Source organism: Hirsutella rhossiliensis, assembly GCF_020360975.1.
Source record: "Hirsutella rhossiliensis strain HR02 chromosome Unknown scaffold00001, whole genome shotgun sequence".
In the NCBI taxonomy this organism is placed as follows: domain Eukaryota; kingdom Fungi; phylum Ascomycota; class Sordariomycetes; order Hypocreales; family Ophiocordycipitaceae; genus Hirsutella; species Hirsutella rhossiliensis.
Genome location: NW_025408667.1, coordinates 8,195,707 through 8,208,722, shown reverse-complemented (window position 1 = coordinate 8,208,722; position 13,016 = coordinate 8,195,707). Strand labels below are relative to the sequence as shown.

At 54.0% G+C, this 13,016-nt stretch overlaps 5 protein-coding genes across 5 annotated transcripts; all 5 read left to right on the top strand.

The window, feature by feature from the left end:
• Nucleotides 1–220: 220 nt before the first annotated feature.
• HRG_01149 (carbamoyl-phosphate synthase L chain, ATP binding domain-containing protein) lies at nt 221–2,354 on the top strand (the record flags this gene model as incomplete). Its single annotated transcript, XM_044859620.1, has 13 exons — nt 221–353; nt 419–467; nt 519–581; nt 644–714; nt 774–918; nt 1,007–1,044; nt 1,104–1,218; nt 1,300–1,327; nt 1,394–1,502; nt 1,554–1,632; nt 1,697–2,157; nt 2,246–2,264; nt 2,327–2,354. The coding sequence occupies 13 exons, from the start codon at nt 221–223 to the stop codon at nt 2,352–2,354; spliced, it is 1,338 nt and encodes a 445-aa protein (XP_044726020.1).
• A 290-nt stretch (nt 2,355–2,644) lies between these two features.
• On the top strand, nt 2,645–4,712 carry HRG_01148 (conserved carboxylase domain-containing protein; the record flags this gene model as incomplete). The annotated part of the gene is made up of 6 exons (XM_044859619.1): nt 2,645–2,683; nt 2,749–2,771; nt 2,852–2,905; nt 2,963–4,284; nt 4,370–4,521; nt 4,590–4,712. 6 exons carry the CDS (start codon nt 2,645–2,647, stop codon nt 4,710–4,712), a joined length of 1,713 nt encoding a protein of 570 aa, XP_044726019.1.
• Nucleotides 4,713–6,755: 2,043 nt separating this feature from the next.
• HRG_01147 (major facilitator superfamily domain-containing protein) lies at nt 6,756–8,804 on the top strand (the record flags this gene model as incomplete). The annotated part of the gene is made up of 6 exons (XM_044859618.1): nt 6,756–6,962; nt 7,023–7,123; nt 7,242–7,577; nt 7,667–8,149; nt 8,219–8,307; nt 8,434–8,804. 6 exons carry the CDS (start codon nt 6,756–6,758, stop codon nt 8,802–8,804), a joined length of 1,587 nt encoding a protein of 528 aa, XP_044726018.1.
• A 1,880-nt stretch (nt 8,805–10,684) lies between these two features.
• Nucleotides 10,685–12,297, top strand: HRG_01146 (permease for cytosine/purines, uracil, thiamine, allantoin; the record flags this gene model as incomplete). The annotated part of the gene is made up of 9 exons (XM_044859617.1): nt 10,685–10,725; nt 10,805–10,908; nt 10,970–11,067; nt 11,127–11,244; nt 11,303–11,404; nt 11,458–11,641; nt 11,713–12,097; nt 12,152–12,244; nt 12,289–12,297. 9 exons carry the CDS (start codon nt 10,685–10,687, stop codon nt 12,295–12,297), a joined length of 1,134 nt encoding a protein of 377 aa, XP_044726017.1.
• Nucleotides 12,298–12,362: 65 nt separating this feature from the next.
• HRG_01145 (permease for cytosine/purines, uracil, thiamine, allantoin) lies at nt 12,363–12,902 on the top strand (the record flags this gene model as incomplete). Its single annotated transcript, XM_044859616.1, has 3 exons — nt 12,363–12,397; nt 12,457–12,611; nt 12,667–12,902. 3 exons carry the CDS (start codon nt 12,363–12,365, stop codon nt 12,900–12,902), a joined length of 426 nt encoding a protein of 141 aa, XP_044726016.1.
• Between the last annotated feature and the right edge of the window lie 114 nt (nt 12,903–13,016).

The window sequence follows — 13,016 nt, the reverse complement described above, 5'->3', positions numbered from 1 at the left end:
CAAGAGGCCTTCGCTTCTTAATATGGCTTGTTCAGCATGGGTGCGACTTGCTTCACGGCATGATGTCACGTTACTCACGTATATGCACGACGGACCAGCCTGAGGTGTTGGGCCTGCCCAACTGTTTATATACGGCCTGGGCTCCGCAAAAACTGCATTACTTTCTTCAGCTTCGCCGAGCATCTCTGCCTGGTCACTGTATCCAACCACATCTCGCGACATGGCGCACCACAAGGTCCTCGTCGCCAACCGAGGCGAGATCTCAAGTAGAATCGTTACAGCGGCTGGAGAAGTGGGCATGTCGACGATGGTCATTTATTCCGAGCAGGACCGTCTGGCTGGTTATCTCCAAAGTTCGCTTCCCGCTATCAGTGTCCTCTCCCCTTGGTCTCGTGCAGTCAGCTAAAGTGATCCTCAGGGGCCGACGCCTGCTTTCAGATTGGCGAATCTGGCGATTTGGGCCCATTGTATGTCCTGGCCCCTTTGAAACCTGATACGGGCTTAACGATTGCTCGTAGGGAGGCGTATCTGGACGGTGCCCGCATCGTGAACATTGCAAAGCAGCACCATGCTGATCTGGTGTGCGTGCATACACCTGAATTGGCCCAAGCTTTGCCTAGGAGAGACTCTCATGGTCGAGCAGTCATCCAGGCTATGGTTTTCTCTCTGAGAATGTCGAGTTTGCGGCCCAGGTGCGCGAAGCGGGCCTCACATGTAAATCCCGTGCAACCTCAATTGACTGAGACGATTATGCAGCTGATTGGTTCTCGCAGTCGTCGGACCGCCTACAGAAATCATCAGGAAAATGGGCGACAAGGTAGCGGCTCGACAGATTGCTCAGAGTCTTGACATCCCAACCATCCCGGGCACCAATGGCCCATTGAAGGACCTGCTAGAGGCGTACGAGTTTGCAGAGGAGTATGTTACATTCTGTGACCCTTCAGATTGCGCTTTGTCCATCTTTCCCATGCAACTACAGGCAACTGAAATCACAAAACGGGGCTAGACACGGATATCCCGTCGTCGTCAAGGCCAATTTCGGAGGTGAGGCCCGTGGGCATTGACGCGGGTGCAAGGGAGATTCACCTCACTGACATCCGAAGGCGGTGGCCGGGGAATGCGAGTAATCCGTCGGAAGGAAGATATCGAAGAAGCCATTGCCGCCAGTCAATCAGAAGCTCGCGCAGCGTTCGGAAACGGCGCCGTCTACATGGAACGGTCAGTCTTCGCTACATGCATTGGCAATTGAGCGTGGCCAACGTTTGGAGAGTCCAACCGCTAACATTTCTGCGAGCGTAGTTATCTGTGTCGCCCAAAGCATATCGAGGTCCAGATTCTCAGCGATGGGCACGGAAATCATGTTCATCTCTTCGAGCGCGATTGTAGCGTCCAGCGCAATCACCAGAAAATCATTGAATTTGCGCCGGCCGCCAACATTTCGCCTGCCGTGCGGCGGGGCGTTCTGGATGCTGCCATTCGGTTGGCAAAGGGAATAAACTATGGCAAGTGACTGCTTCCTAACAAGCTACCGTGGGTGGTTCTTAACCCGGCAGCAACTGTAGAGAATGCCGGGACCGTCGAATTCCTAGTCGAGGGCGAACAGCTCTACTTCATTGAGATGAACCCTCGCATGTACGTTGGACTTAGGGAGTAATTGGGGACTGACGTCTGCTATACTAAGAATCACCTCTGACAGTCAAGTCGAGCATACGGTCACGGAAGAAATCACTGGAATCGACATTGTCAGTGCGCAGCTGCGAATTGCCTGCGGAGCCACGCTCAAAGAGTTGGGCTTAGCTCAAGACAAGATTCATCGCACCGGGTTCGCCGTCCAGTGTCGTGTCAACACGGAAATTCCCTCACAGGGGTTCCGCCCCGATTCTGGCACAATCCGGGGATGTCGCCTGCCAACCGGCAGAGGCGTGCGCCTTGACCACAGCGAATGCTTCCTGGGCGCGAGCATCAGCCCATACTACGATTCGCTTCTGGTCAAATGCATATGCTCTGGCGCTGACATGGCATCCACTGTGAAACGAGCGATACGTGCCCTCAAAGAGTTTCAGATTCTTGGCGTTCAAACCAACATTGCATTTCTGGTTCGCCTACTCGAAGATCCAACGTTTGCCAAGGGCAACTGCTGGACCTCATTTGTCGAAAGTACTCCGACATTGTTTTATCCGGAAGCCCCGGATGACCAGGCAGAGGGCTTGATGCGCTTCTTGGCGACTGCGGCTGTGAACGGTAGCCAAGTTCAAGGACAAACGGTATGAGCAGGGCCAATCAGCCCCAAACCAATACTTGCTCCATCTCTCTCACAGATTTTTAGAAACCACCCGGGCTCAGGCGAGATATAGACATTGGTCATTTAACGGATCCGGAAACGGGCGAAGCGATCGATTGCGCCGAGCCATGTCGTCAGGGATGGCGTGACATCCTCACACGAGAGGGACCGCGTGAATTCGCGCGCCAAGTTCGAACTCATTCCAACACTCTCATCTCCGATACAACATGGCGCGATGGGCAGCAATCTCTCCTAGCGACTCGGGTGCGGAGCAACGACTTAGAGGCGATTGCTAAATATACTAGCCATGCTTACCGGGAAGCCTATAGTCTAGAAAGCTGGGGAGGGGCAACGTTTGACGTGATGTTGCGCTTCCTGTACGAGGATCCATGGGAGCGTCTGGTTCGTTGTGTCCAGTTCCTTTTATCTATTGCCATGGTCATGATAAAACTGACGGGCCGCTTTAGCGAAAGCTCCGGAAACTTGTGCCGTACGTGCTCATCTCTCAGTTTCCGTCAATCAATTCACCCTTGGCCGGCAACATTTGCTAATCGCTCATACAAACATTAGAAACATCCCATTCCAGATGCTCCTCCGGAGTACGAACGGGGTCGCTTATTCTTCGTAAAGCTGCTGATTCCCGGTTCCACAGAGTTCGGAGACTGACAAAGACGTGTCTAGTCTCCCCGATAATGCTCTCTTTCACTTTGTCAAGCTCGCAAAAGACACAGGAGTCGACATCTTCCGGGTATTTGATAGCCTAAACGACTTGGAGAATTTGAAAATCGGCATCGATGCTGTTCATGCGGCCGGCGGACTCGTCGAAGGAGCCGTTATGTACACTGGTGATATGCTGAACCCGAGAAGCAAATACGATCTCAAGTACTACATGGGAGTTGTCGATTGCCTGGTCGAATATGGGTCTCACGTCATCGCCGTCAAGTCCATGTCCGGTGTTATGAAGCCGGCAGCAGGCCGAGCGTTGGTCCGGGCCATTCGAACCAAGTACCCCGAGATGCCCATCCACATGCACACGCACGACACCAATGGTGCCGGAGTGGCCACGATGCTCGCCTGTGTTGAGGAAGGTGCGGATATCGTCGACACAGCGGTAGACAGTCTCTCGGGGGCCACGTCCCAGCCCGCAGCCAGTGCCATGGTCGTGGCGCTGGAGAACTCGGGCTTTGACTCGAGATTATCACTCCATCAGCTCCAAGTAATTGATGCCTATTGGGCACAGCTTCGACTGATGTACGCGGGATTCGACGCCGACTTGCGATCTCCCGACCCAACGGTCTATAGGCACGAGATTCCAGGAGGCCAATACTCGAACCTCATCTTCCAGGCTCGCCAGAACGGGCTTGGGAACCAGTGGGCCGAGACGCTCAAGGCGTACGAAGATGCGAATCACCTCCTCGGTGACATCATCAAAGCCACCCCGACGTCGAAAGCCGTTGGAGACCTGGCCCAGTTCATGGTCGACCGCAAGCTGTCTGCAGTGGACATACAGCAACGGGCGTCGACGCTAGACTTCCCCAAGTCTGTTGTTGAGTACTTTGAGGGCCTGATGGGTCGTCCTTTTGATGGATTCCCGGAGCCTCTTCGCACCCATGTGCTTCGCGGCCAGAGGGACGTGGTCAAGAAGAGGCCCGGATTGACAATGGACTCGGTCGACTTCGACCGCGTCCGCCGGCACATTGCTGCCATGTTCCCCGGATCTCCTGTAACCGAGTACGATGTGGCCAGCTACGTGATGTTTCCGCAGGTCTATATGGAATTTCGACAGGCGCGGCGGAATTTCGGTGACCTCACCGCGCTCCGCACGCCCGACTTTCTGTCACCTCCGGAGATAGGCCAAGAAGTACGACTGCCGAAGGGTGGTGACCGGGACGTCATTGCGGAGATGGTGGCGATCCGGCCCCTGGAAAGCGCAACAGGGATGCGTGATGTGCTCTTCCGGCTGAACGGAGAGTTCTGCTCAGTAGCTGTTCGAGACGTCAAGGGTGGGTTCTCCCCGGCTTTCCTGTCCTTGACTGCATGATCTCCCGTCCACTGCGCTGCTCACTGTGAGCTGACGCAACGGGTCAGCCACGCCAAGACGAAAGCTGCCAAAGGCCGACGTGCATGCTGAGGGTGAGGTGGCGGCCCCCATGGCAGGGGCCGTTGTTCGAGTGATTGCCCAAGACGGACAAACCGTCAAGGTCGGGCAGACACTATTGACTGTGGGCGCCATGAAGATGGTATGTAAAGCCAGCTGCCGCAGGTCCTCCACTGCCTTCTCGGACGTTACTCAACGAGTCGGATACAGGAGGTCAATGTTAGTTCACCAGTCAGCGGACGGATCGACACAATTGCCGCGGTCGCCGGGGACGCGGTGGACAAGGGCGACTTGCTGGTCCGGATTGCACCATACGCGGTCAACGGACGGTAGAGAGGGCCCAATGCCATGGGACTTTTGCTGCGGGTTCAAGGGGTTGCACCGATTCAACAGAACGCCTCAATCCGTACGTGGCTGAGACATTGATCCTGGGCTGCGGTAAGGAATACTACTGTACGCGTCCCTCTGTGCCGCCTGTGACATCACTCGATACCTCGAGGTCCTTGGAAAGCTGGCTATTATCTTATGAGCTGTCCTAGGTGTCCAGCACGCCATCGGCATATTTAAGTGTACCTGTGCTGTGGCCGTTGGGTCTTTTTCCTGACCGACGACGTTGGAGACTGGCTACGTTGGACATTCGTTTTTTCCAGATGACCAACATGGCATCCCTTCCATTCCCGGCGGCTTTAGAGGGATGAGCATATCGTCTTGCTTTTCACCTGTGTCCTCCCGTGGACTTCTCTGGCCGTACGTGTGTAATGTACGGATACAGGCCAACTACTTCTTGCGTACGAAGTACAAAGCAGGGATGCAAATGGCGTAAAGAACAGCCGCATCAAGAAGTACCAAGGTCAAACACTCCGAAGCTGGAAAACGATGAGTGAGACATGGCGGCCATTTGGACAGCTGTGCCGCCGCGGCTAGTATGCACGAATCCAGACAAGGGAACCAACGAACCATGGCTACTCTAATGCTGTGAGACCTTGAAGTCCCCCAGTTTTCCCACTTCAGTGTTACCTGTCGAGACACCTGGCCAGAGTCATTTTCGTAGGCAGTATCACTAAGAAGTAAGGCAGCGCATCGATACGCCTTACGGCTCGTTAGCGGACCTCGAAAGGCACTGCACCGAGAAGGCGGCAAGGTCGATCTTTTGCCGGTTGTCGCGATACCGAGACACAACACTGCGCCGCGTCAACTTGACATCAGAGCCATGTACGGATGATACATGGTGCCAGCCCGCAGAACGATGGCGAAATTAGGGAGCACAACCTGTCACTTGGACCTTGTCAGGTGGCAGGGGAGGGAGGCACTTCTCCAGCCGGGCTTCTTCTACGTACTATAAGCCCGGCTCAAGAGTAGGCACTCATAAGTTACTCCGTGCATGTAGCCCGCTGTTCCGGCGTGAATCGATTCGTCGCAGATCAAATGGTTGACGAAGCAGTGCCGTGTGGTTCCATTGCACTCTGGCCGATGTAGCAGTCTGCAGCCGTGTCTGGAACAGAAAGCCGCCGCATGGAGACGTCAGAAGGGCGGGATCGACTTGTAGCATAAGCTTCATGTTTGGCCATGAAGAACCCCCGAGTGGGTTTTACTAAATGTCTCGCTCAACCCACTGCCCAGGATACATCTCCTTGCAACACATGGGACTCTGTGCAGGAGCGTGATTCGAGGATCATCACCTAATATGGCGCGAAAGGCCCTAAGCCGATGTAAGACCAACAGCAGCGCTGTGCACCCGGATGGCGACAATTGACGAGCTGATTGGCCAACGGATGGGTCAATGAAGTGTAATACGGCCTCCTGAGTGCCCCGTCCGGGTCGGCAGTCAGCCACGCGGTCTAGACAGTTTGAATGTTCCTTTTCGTGGTCCAAAGAGCCAGGCCTTTCAGCTGACACTTTTTGCCGCTCCTTGCCTGATCAATGTTGGCTCCCGAGTACACATCAACAGTTTGGAATACATTACTTATCCTTGTGTGCAATGTTGGTTACGAGGTGCATTACGAAGTAGATATATATCTCTGTCGACACCTGCCTTGGACTTCCCCGATGGCATCTTCCGTCCAGTCACCGACATCACCAACTCCCACATATTCCTTCTTTTCCTTCCCGTCCCGACCCGGGAGTTAGCGTACATCGCGGATGGGAAAGCGCCACTAATGTATCCGTAGTCGCTTCCTACTTAAAGTGAGGGAGGGATTGACGATCGCGAGGATTTTTCCTCAGCCTAGGCCTCCAGTCCGAGGGCCGAGCATGTCTTGTCGGCGCCTGTAGCGTCCACCTTGGACTACCTCCCATTGCTGCATCATTCATCCATCGGCGTATGCCCAAGATACGCCCATCCGAGTTCCCCTTGAGCCTGACCCGGACGACCTTACAATGCGGGCGAGCAAGCTGGCTCTCGCGACCGAGGAGTCGCCCCTCCTGGGAAATGCAAGCAATGGCTCGTATCAAGCATCCTCTCGCTCTCCAGCCGATGTCGAAGACGGTCGCAACAACGCGCTCAAAGGGACCGATGAGCCCAAAGATGGCGACCCGGTCATGGCCAAGAAGATGCACCTAATACTTCCCGCTGTGGGTGTCGGGGTAAGCTTATGGTGTCCCTGTACACCCGATTATTCACCTGATGCTGACCGAGGAGTCAAGATCTATCTGGTCGCAATTGATCAGCTCCTAGCCGTTGCGACGGGCACGAAGATTGGCAATGAGCTCAACTCGCTCAACAACATAAGCTGGATCGCCACCTCGTAAGCAGTTTTGGTTTCTCACTCTTCTTTAGTGCATACATCCTTCTCCGTCCTTCCTCCTGTCGTCTTGGGAAAGCTTCACAGGCTAAAACAACACCTTCTTGACTGTGTGGTGTAGCTACTTTCTCACCCTCACAAGCTGTCAGCCCTTGTACGGCAAGCTCAGTGACATCTTCGGCCGGAAAGAGTGCCTGCTCTTTGCCTATGCCGTCTTTGGCGTCGGCTGCTTGGGCTGCGGCCTCGCGCAAAACATGCTCCAGCTGTGTGCCTTCCGCGCGCTCGCTGGGATCGGCGGCGGTGGCATGAACTCCGTCGTGGCTATCCTCCTCTCTGACATTGTGCCCCTGAGAGATCGTGGCATCTGGCAAGGCTACATCAACATCATCTTTGCCGCCGGCACCTCGACTGGAGCTCCACTCGGCGGAATTGCAGCCGACTATCTCGGTTGGCGCTGGTATGGTGGCCCGTGATCCCGACGAGAACCGCTCGGGGGAAGCAGCCTGGCATTGGGGCGCGAGAGGCTAATCATCAGACTCATACAAGGTCCTTTATCTTGCAAACGCCGCTTTGCGTGGTTGCATGGCTTGCCGTCTACTTCGTTCTCGACATCCCGCCTACGTCGCACGACCATTGGCTCGCCAAGCTGCGACGAATCGATTTCCTGGGGGCTTTCACCCTCGTCCTGGCCGTCGTCGCCCTTCTCGCCGGGCTAGATTTCGGCTCTAATTTCGGCTGGTCTCACCTCTTCACCATCGTGTCTCTGTGCCTGACCTTGCCTCTGTCCGCCCTCTTCATCTTTGTTGAAACCAGAGTCGCTACTAATCCTTTCGCCCCGGGTCGCATCATCTTCGACCCCAACATACTGGCATGCTACCTCGCCAACTTTTTCGGGTCGGCCGGCTACTTCGGCATCTTATTCTTCCTGCCACTCTATTTCCAGGCTGTGGAGGGCTTCAGCGCGACCATGAGCGGCGTCCTGCTTGTGCCCGCCATGATTTTCAGCGTCGTCGCCTCACTTGGGGGCGGGTGGATTGTGAAGAAAACCGGGAGATTTTACTGGGTCACAGTTGGATCTTATGGCGTGCTTTTCGTCAGCGTGTTCCCCATTATTCTATCGGTCTGGCATAGGTTTACCCCGGGCGAGACGATTGGGCTCATAATGACAGCCATTGGTGGAGGTTCCGGTAAGGGTCCTTCTTCTGCAGCCATTCTTGGGACCAGATATTACTTCACGACGCTTCCCCATTGACCTGGACCAGCGATTGGCTTCCGCTTGAAACTTGCGCGCTCACTGACCATCAAACACTCAGGTATGACGACCACGCTAGTTGGCCTCCTCGCCCACGCACGCCCCAAAGACAGCGCCATGGTCGTTGCCTGCTCGTACCTCTTCCGATCTCTTGGGTCCAGCATTGGCATCAGTGTCAACTCTGCTGTGCTTCAGCAGACCCTTAGACTACAGCTGTTTGCGCGCTTGGATAGCGGGACGGAGGCGCGTGAGATCGAGGAGAGGGTTCGTCAGAGCCTCGACTGCATCAAGGAGCTTCCTGGCCAAGTGGCCGAGCAGGTGAGGGCCAGTTACCAGGTAGCCACACTCGGCGCTTTGATGCCAACTCTGTTCTTTGTTACAGTCAGCTTCATAGTAACGTTTTGGGTGAAGGAAAAGGTCCTCAAAAGGTAGCAATACGAGAAAACTTGGTAGCTAATTACAGGGGTGATAAGGGGGGATTAATAGTAATTGTGACAATCGCAAAGGGAACTCTCGTGACAAGATTGCTACCTAATGATTTAAACATAACCACCGGCTAAAAAGAGAAAGCTTATTGTAGGCAGCGGAATAGTCAATCTGTCGACTTCGTGATACAAGCTTTCAGCCTACCAGAGTAGAAGTAGGAGAGCTTAAACTTCTGGACGTATTTTGTGGAAACTTGGACACCTCCATTTACCCGTTGGCTGGGCGCTGCCTACGCCTTTTCGACTTAACAATAGAGTGAGCAGCAAGTTAGCCCCCCCTAATAAGGCTACCCGCTGAGGGCCTGGCTAATAACGGGTATTAAGCAATAGGCTTCGCGCGCCTGCTTCCCCGGTTATAATAAGCTTTTGCCGTTTGGGTGCTGTCTTAGCACCTGCATGCATTCTACGGAGTACGTATACCAATGTGTAAACACAACTCCTTAAGGACAGACGTGAGCACCAGACCTTTGTGCGCCCCGTCCGGCTAATCGTGACAGCTCCCCCTGCATGCTCTGCTCCTTTGCCCAGAGGACTGACTCTCCCTTCTTACTCATGCGGTCTACCTAGGTATGCGTACCGAAATCTAGCGAGGATCAGTGCAGTGCTCATAAGCTATGTGTAAGTATCATGCTCCCTTTAACTGCGGAGGAACAGCCCCCAGGTCACGGCCTCCACAGTAGATAGAGCAAACCATCCCACGCCTACGGAGTACTTTCTTCGTATCGTGTCAACACGAAGGCCTCTAGGAGCTAGGATTAGGGCCTTGTAGCAGCGGTACTATAAGGCGCCACCCCTACTTCAATTACGATGGCAGTTCAGTGATTAATACTGCTTAGCACGTAGCCATCTAATTCGTCAAAATCCCTGTTCCTCCGCAGTTATGGATGGGCGCTCCCTGTCAGACTACCGGTATGTACATTGTGCAGTCAGCGGCACAAACTGCGGATACGGAGTACCATGTATCAAGTATGGAGTACATGTATGAATACCGGTGCATACATATGAATTTATCAACATATCTACTGTACAATACTCTACTTCCTGTATGGGTGTGGGCGAGAAACGGATCATAGCATGACAAGATCCGCTTCTCAGTGGATTCACAACTGATTAGCGTTTTGAGAAAATTTCTTCCGGCGTATTAGTACATATATGTGCTACCAGTATACTCCATGTGGCCTTGCGTGCAAGCATGCGTGGCAGATTGTACATACGAAGCGGATTTCATACCTCCGATACCCATCTCACGGAACCATGTAATTATGCGCTTGCCCATCTTTCAAGGGATGTTTGGTATATCGGGCAGAACCATTCAGTTGATCACAAATAAGGATGATGACTGCAGTTATCGCACCTCTCAGACCAGAATGCCCGGTCGCCTTCGAAACTTGAGCCGTTGTTGGCCTGGGCCGTAAAGTGTGCTTGATTTGCAGTTTCATGTGAGACAAAGCGATGGGAAGGAAGCATAACAGTTTATACATGCTCAACAACTTGATGCTCTTTATCTCCGGGCCCTTCCGGGCTCACGACGATTGTTCTCCCGGCAGCCACGGCTAATATTTCGTACCCGTATGTACATATCCAACCTCTCTGCCTGGCCCTGTGTCTATTGGTCGCTCGAAGGGCCAGCTCAGTCGGCCGTATAATTAGACGCGCATGATGCAGTGTAACGGTGAGAAGTAAGCTCACTACGGAGCAGCCCTGCGGCGCGCGGAGGAGTGGACCGCCAATGCAATAATAAAGCCCTACGGCGCCGGTTTTGCAAGGCCCTCAACGGTGCGCTTACCCTCATTGAACATTGAAGTTGTCGCACCGCATGTCTGAGCGATGGGCGTAGACTGGACTGCAGCCAAGCAGAAGCTTGAATGGTAGCTTCTCACTCTCATGCTTGATGTGCTTGTGCCCAGCTAATTGAGCGATGCGCAACGCAACGCAACGCAATTAAAGTCCTCGCGACAATGATGCTCATTATGAGAACACCACCTGGTGTAATCGAGACCTGATCCCGATTCCACCGGCGAGGCGAACGTTCGGAGTCTTGTCATATCTCGGTAAGAGGCAGCTTGCGCATCATTGCGCGGCTCAGTCCCCATAGCTCATCTACAATGTCAGGTTACTGGACCGTGTCCGGATCCAACATCTCAGCATGGTCAACGGGGAGCACTCTCCTGGCGTTTGGGCTCAGCCCTCAGCAAGCCATTGGTACCGTGGTATGTCTGCGTATTCTGACATCCGACACTCATGACGCACTCACCAAGTTTCATCAAAGATTGTCGGCGGCTTCATGACGGGATTGCTTGCCGTGGCCTGTGGCTGGATGGGCGAACTCCATCACATAGGATTCACAGTCTGCAGCCGGTTCTCTTGGGGAATGCGTGGCTCTTACTGTCAGTCTGCTCTTTTGACCCGGGCCCCAGCCATCCTTCCTAAATGTCAAGCTTCTAGTTCCGGTCATCATCCGCGTGTTTGTCGGTAGCATCTGGTTCGGCCTGCAGGCGTTCTGGGGCGGTCAGGCCACGAGGGTCGCAATTGGGGCCTTGATCCCGGGTAAGAGGCTCATCCCAGATTCCCACCTCTGTTCATGGACTAAACAATGGCAGGCTTTGCGCATCTTCCCAACTCCTTTGACCCAAACTCTCACCTACAAACGAACGACTTTATTGGGCTGATCGTTTGGATGTGCTTGTTTGTGCCTGGCGTTCTTATTCGGCCAGAGAAGCTGCAGACTGGCTTTGTGATTTGTTTCGTCCTTTTCTGCTGCTCCTGCTTTGGGCTTCTTATCTGGTAAGTCGACTCGGTCCCATGTGACTCACGAGGCGCCCTGAACAATGCTCATCAGTTCCTCGAACTTGAAGGGCTGTATCTCAGGTTCGCGGTCCCGGTACAATGTTCCAAGAAGATGGCACTGCGCCAAACATCGGATGGGCATTCATGTACGGAATCACATCCATCTTGGGCGCCTGGGGTGGCGGTACCCTTGGTCAGTCAGATTGGACGAGGTATGCCAGTCGCAGATACGCGCCGACCGCGTCTCAGCTTTTCGCAAGCCCCATAACCATCTCCGTGACCGCAATCATTGGCATCGTCGTCACCAGCGCTTCGCATGATCTACTGGGAGGAGCGCTTCAGTGGAACCCCATCCACCTCCTGGCCAAGATCCAGGACCACTACGAGTCATCATCCGGAGCCCGCGCAGGAGTCTTCTTTGCCAGCACCGGGCTGGTATGCTCACAACTCTCGGTACTAACACTCTGTCTTTCGCAAGAGTCATGGCATTCGCTGACTGTGATTCAGATCTCGCTGGTACTGAATGCCATGAGCTGTGGCATGGATATGGCTGGCCTATGGCCCAAGTATATCAATATCAGACGAGGTGCATACATCATGGCGATTATAGGAATAGCAACACAGTGAGTGTCTTCCCCCCAAAGCTCATCTAGACAACGAACTAATGGAATGCGGGCCGTGGCAATTGTTGACATCCGCGACCCAATTCTTGGCGGTCATGAGCGGATTCGGTGTCTTCATAGCGCCTGCAACGTAAGTCGTCGTCTCCCATAAACAAAACACCCGCGGGCAGCGTAGTAACCAAAGTTTAGCGGAATTTTGTTGGCAGACTATCACGCCGTTCGAAAATACAAGCTCAAGCTCAAAGACCTATACGTGGGCGACGCATCTTCCATCTACTGGTTCAATCATGGCTGCAACTGGCGAGCCTTTGCAGCATTTGTCGCCGGCGTGTGGCCGCTCCTGCGTAAGTTGCCCCTCAGCGTGCTGCGGACAACAAGTAGGCTAACAGAAGCATCTAGCGGGCCTAGTCGGAACCGTCAACGCAGACGCATCCGCATCTTTCGCCGGGTGGATTCGTCTTTATAACTTAACCTTTCTCGTCGGCCTCTTTATCAGTTTTGCTGTCTTCTGGTTGCTTAATCTCGTGTTCCCCGTTCCAGGGCTTGGCGAAGAAGGGCCTTTTCAAGCAAACGGGTCCAGATATGAGGTCGCGGACCCCGAGTCTCCAGTTGAGGTAGAGAATAAGCATTTGTAGGAGAGATAGTGGCGGGGAATGCAAGACAGAAGACCCACGCAGAGCGAAAGAGACTCCTATAGCCTGGTTGAGACTTGACTGCCAAATCAGTGGCGGCTGTGGAGCTGGTAGCTA